General features: G+C 46.7%; 1 protein-coding gene across 1 annotated transcript; it reads left to right on the forward strand.

Moving 5' to 3' along the window:
• The first annotated feature begins 2147 nt into the window (after positions 1–2147).
• On the forward strand, positions 2148–5078 carry LOC147892108 (uncharacterized). Its single transcript, XM_087388573.1, has 4 exons — positions 2148–2160; positions 2353–2489; positions 2672–3030; positions 3158–5078. The coding sequence occupies exons 1-4, from the start codon at positions 2148–2150 to the stop codon at positions 4671–4673; spliced, it is 2025 nt and encodes a 674-aa protein (XP_087244699.1). The 3' UTR covers positions 4674–5078.
• Positions 5079–5297: the final 219 nt, after the last annotated feature.

Consider the following 5297-nt stretch of genomic DNA (forward strand, 5'->3'; position numbering starts at 1 on the left):
ACCGCATAGTCAATTTTGATAGAGTGATCTAGGGGTTGCATAAAAGCTGGGGCCAAAAGTGCAGGTATGATACACTGCTCTACTAATGAAGAGGCCCATAAAACTAACAACGTGTAGGAACCTATCCAACTTGTATGCTCAACTGTCATGCTCAACTGTCATAAGCTGAAGCATGGCTAAGCATTCATCGGCATGGGATGTAGAATCTATCATATGCTCAAGGTGGAGCTGAAAGAATAGAGGCCTAGACCTAAAATACAACTGAAAAACCAAAAGATATCCTTGAGGCATATGTGGTGCCGAATGCTGATGTCGAGATAGATCTATAATCCTGAATCCAACCACTAATCTACATCAAGTGAGGACTATATACGATAGCCATAAGTGCATGCTGAAACCTTAAGGTTCCCCAAGTTCCACTATGGCTAATCCTGATGATCTCCACCACATTGGGGTAGGACTGCACTGATGCATAAATATCCTCTTATTGAGGAATGGTCTGCTGATCAGAGGTTGTGATAGTTGGATCCAAGGGTTGTGCAATGCAGAGCATAATTAAGATAATGCTGAGATGTCTTAAAGACTGATATGTTGATTTGAACTGCTTGTGGAAACTTTTTCCAAGGTATGCTCTGTGTCACAGGTGAAAACATCAGTGATGGATGCTGGAATGGAATCACCTGAAGAGCTGAATGCATTGTGGCATATATCTTTGCATGTTGCAGAAGATGTGAGTGCCTCATACTGAGGACTTATGTGCTGAAAGTCTACAAGACCATAATTGAACTCCTGCTATGTATCTGCATCTGATGTAATAGTAGATGGTGTTGAATCCATGCATGAATGTGATGGATGTACATCACTAGCATCAGACTTTGCTAATCTAGATGGGACTGCCTTGTGCTTAGGGTTTACCATCAAATGTGCCTTGTGCTAAGGGCTTATTGCCAAATGTGCCTCATGTTGAGGGTTTACCATCAAATGTGCATGATCAGAAACTATGGGCGGATCCATGCTAACATGTGGTGCATCCACGTTTGTTCTCTCAAGACCAATGAGGCTTGAGTCAGTGTCATAAATTGGTACATACCCTGTGGTAATGAATGGTCGAAGTAGGTTCTCTTTCCACTCATGGATCTCATTCGGAGTCTATCATCAACTACATGATGTGAATAACTCCATGCTAGAGGCAATCTAGTGCTTTGTTAAAGAGGATTACCCGTGTACTGAATGAGAGTGTCTACCCATGAGAACACCGTGTGAGAGAGCTCTGCCACTGTGGGGCTTATGCTTGAGCTGCCACTTGAGGACTTACGCTAAACCTATAAATATGAACCAAGTCATGGTGGAAGAATTGCAATGTGCCAAGGATCAAGCTTACAGTAAAGTGATGACAACTGTGTGTCAGATGTAGCCAAGAATGCTAAGCGGCTATATCCACAAAGGAGGGCTCAGCTCTCTCATTTCCACCCTGCCACGAATTCCCTTCCTTGTCACATGACCTTGCTCTCTCTCAAGTTCCTTCTGAAATCCTCCCTCCTAGCCCAGTGCTTGCCACATGGTGTTCTCTTGAGTGCCATGTGTCCATTTGGACCTTAGAACCTGCATGCCCATTTAGGCCTTACTCCATATTGTTGCCTAGGCCTAGGGTAATCCCTAGTCCTCGACCCTCTACACTCCCATTGATGCAAGCACTGTCGAGCCCTCTAGTTTCCTGCTTCACCATAACCACACCAAATGGTTCTGAGATTATGGCTGATATAACATTCCCTTCCCCTTAAGAATGGTCTACGTCCTCGGGAAAACTCCTCTGGAGATTGCTTACCTTTTCCCATGTTGAACTCTCTTCAGGTCTATCTTTCCACTTAACCAGACATTCTTACCATATAGTATGTCGTGTTATTTTTTCTTGTTTATATGAAATTCTTTTTGGTTCGTGTGATAAAGATATAGGTTCAATGAGTTCAACTAGGACTTCATTTCTAAGAAGATTATTATAATCTCCTAATGGCTCTTTGATTGGGCTAATGAGGACCAAGTGCCCGAGAGCAGACTCTTTGATTGTGAAGGATAGCCGTGGCCGACTCTTTGAAGGACAACCGGGGCTGACTCTTGATTGGGCAAACTAGGACCACGCTCCTTGCACAATGGCCAGGGCAGGTGGTGTGAACCCTCCCTAACACCATTGTGTGTGTGTGTGTGTGAGAGAGAGAGAGAGAGAGAGAGAGAGAGAGTGAATTCGACATGTATGGGAGCATAACTAACATGTTAGTGCCGGGAGACGTTGTTGATATGATACATCGAAATGGTCTTTGTTCTGCTGGAACATACGTTGAAATGAAAATGCTTCAGTCGAAAAGGTCGGAGAGAGATGGAAGGAATACATCGAAAAGATCGCAGAAAGCTGGAAAGAGATGCAAGGAATGCGTCGAAAAGATCGGAGAAAGCTGGAAGGAATGGATTGGAGGCTCCTGATCTTCAAAAGCACCGTCTGATACAACGGAGGATCATCCGTGAGAGTGGGAGCTGAGAGCAGAGAAGAGACTATAATCGACGAAAAGATTGGAGAAAGCTGGAAAGAATGCCTCGAAAAGATCGGAGAAAGTTGGAAGGAATGGATTGGAGGGTCCTGATCTTCAAAAGCACCGTCTGATATGCGATTTCCCAACAGAAGAGTGGGAGGGAGCTGCGAGCAGAGGCGAGACTAACGGGAACAGAATCAATCAAGAGCAGCAGGATCAATCTCTACGGAGGAGAACGCTTGAGGATTAACGGTACCAAATCAAACAGCCGCAGCATCGATTTTCTGGAGGAATCGATGGCCGCGCCTGACGGTGATGAGCCTACGCTTTCCGCAGAAGTGGAGTCTAGTTATAGTGCTCGGAGCTCCGTCGTCAATGTAACCTCTGCAGCACTCGTGAATTATCCATGTTTCTGTATCTGTTTGCGTTCGTTTGCATCCTCTGAACGGTTTCGCAAGAAAGACGACACTGAAAGATGTCGACATCCGGATTCCGGGATGTGTGTGAGGTGCGTCGGGATTTGAATCGTTCCTAGAACTGAGGTGAGTGAACACTTAATTGGTGCAGGAGCAAGAGCCTCTGCTCGACGTACGCGAAAAACTCAATCCCAGCACGTGCATTGCGTCTTGCCGCAGGAGCGGTCCATTCAGCACAGAGGCTCGCGGAAGGCCAACGCCCGTAGGTGGTAAGGAACGCACAGAAAGAGAGGAAATCCAGATGTACAAACGGAACGGAACATTGCATTCCGCCAGAGAGCAGGGAAAGAATACGTGTTTTAGTTCTGCTCGCTCGCCATGCATGCGGACAGAATCGCCGCATGTGGACGACTATGAAGGGACGACGATTCAAACAGCGTCTGCGAATGAACTCCGGTTGCTGAGCACATCAAGATCGCGTTGCCCGCACAAATCTGCTAGTGAGTTCAAGCCATTCAACGACACAAGATCGTGCAGTAGACTCGACAGACTTAGAGCAGTGGAACGTGGAGAATCAAGGCGCACAGAGCTGGCACGCACAGAGTTGGGATACGGCAGAGAGAAACCGGTAATTCCAGTGGCAAACGTGAACGAATCGAGATTCGGAGTTGCTGATAGCGTGCGGAGCAAAGTGAATAAGCTTGCCGCAGATCAATTAAGCCGGTCCAAAGCGTCACCCTCTGGAAGCCAGATCCCCTGGAAATCCAGGAGTCCTCAGCGCGAGAGCAAGGATGATAAAAGTCATGCGGGTGACAAGAAGCGACTTGAAGACGTTGCGAGGCCAGATCAGGAGTGCCAGTTCGACCTACTGTCGAGCGCGATTGAAAGTTTGACATCGGAAATCCAGGCCGGTTTCGAGGAGATGAAGGAGAAGGTTGACAATATGCAAATAAATCTTCAAGCACAGTACAATGCTGGCTGGAAGGATTTGAATGATCGGATTCAAGCCATTGGAAGCGGCATTTGGATGCGGCATCGTCCAGGCCAGGATCAGGCCGCTGAGGATTTGCACCCGCTGCATGAAGCCACAGAGGCGGCAAGGGAGGAGACGAGGATCTTAGCCGGACTGCTTATCGTGGAGAAGGATGCAGAACTCATGTCGGCCAGAGATTTTCAAGACAGAGAGGGCATGTTGTTGAAGATGATCGAATCTTACGTAAAGAACCCCAATTTCGAACAGGTATGGCACATCAAGTATGCTCTGGATCATTGCATAGCCTCCATCTTCTTCAACAACTTTCACATTCTGGTTCGGACTCAGAGCGTGATGGTTCCTGCTTTCGGCTCAGAAAGCCAAGACGATGCTCAGTTCAAGCGCTTCTGCAGGAAGGGGATGCATGCCATGGAGGCTTTGGCAGAGTGGGAAGCTGATAATTGGTCTGGAAATCTTAAGAGTCAGTTCCTGATTGCAGCGAAATGTGTGTGGCAGCTCCAGAGGCTGATGGCTTCATCCACCCCCGCTCAAGTTGAAATCCTGAGCCCCGATCCAGGCTCCATCTTTGATGCTTCCACCATGGATGCTCTCGACTGTGCAGCGCAATCGTTCCAGCCCTGTGTGCAGTTCACCATCTTCCCTGGCTTCAAGATCGATGGCACACTGGCTATCAAGCCCCAAGTCTATCTTCAACCTAAAATAATAGTGGCAGCAGGCCTTTCTGACTCTCTCCCCTCTTGAGCACCCGCTTGTTTCATTGGTCAATACAATTCCTTCTGAAGGAGGCGGCCATCAAATCCAGGAGTGAAGTGCTGGAACTAGGTGCAGTTTTGAGTATGCCTTTACCACCTTAAGCATCGACTTGATGCTTCTTTTGACTTGTAGGGATTTGATTTGATGGTTGAAATTTGTTCTGAAGAAGAGCTCTGTGAATCAATGCGTGGATGTGCAGGGCTAGCATAGCATCTAGCTGCAGTTTTGAGTATGCGTTTATCATGTGACCTTGATTCTGGGTATAATGCATCTTTCCAGGGACCTGATTCGAATGCAGTTCAGGTTTTTTAAGAACTTTTTATATGCTGCAGCAGATCATGATTAGCAGCTCAACAAGAACAGTAAATGAAATAAATGAGACACCTTGTTTGTGTCAAAGCATCTGAGAGAGGAAAAATGGGGAACTTGGCCGGAGCATGCCAAGCCATGTCATTAAAATATATGACACACCTTGAGTTGTGCAAGGTCATCAAGTGATTAGTGCTCTGACTGGCACCTTTTATGATGTGTTATGCCTAATGATCACAGCTCTGTTAGAAAAGGCGTAAGATCAATTTTGATCTTTCACGAGTAGCAGTTAGTGGACGAAAG

The sequence above is a fragment of the Dipteris shenzhenensis genome, chromosome 17 (genome assembly GCF_047967505.1).
Source record: "Dipteris shenzhenensis isolate YYH24624 ecotype China chromosome 17, Dip_SZ_1.0, whole genome shotgun sequence".
Taxonomy (NCBI): Eukaryota; Viridiplantae; Streptophyta; class Polypodiopsida; order Gleicheniales; family Dipteridaceae; genus Dipteris; species Dipteris shenzhenensis.

Excerpts from the sequence above, each read along its gene's own strand:
- LOC147892108 (XM_087388573.1), top strand. Across the intron at positions 2,490-2,671 it reads TCCTGATCTTCAAAAGCACC|AAGAGTGGGAGGGAGCTGCG; the intron begins GTCTGATACAAC and ends ATTTCCCAACAG. Across the intron at positions 3,031-3,157 it reads GATTCCGGGATGTGTGTGAG|GAGCGGTCCATTCAGCACAG; the intron begins GTGCGTCGGGAT and ends GTCTTGCCGCAG.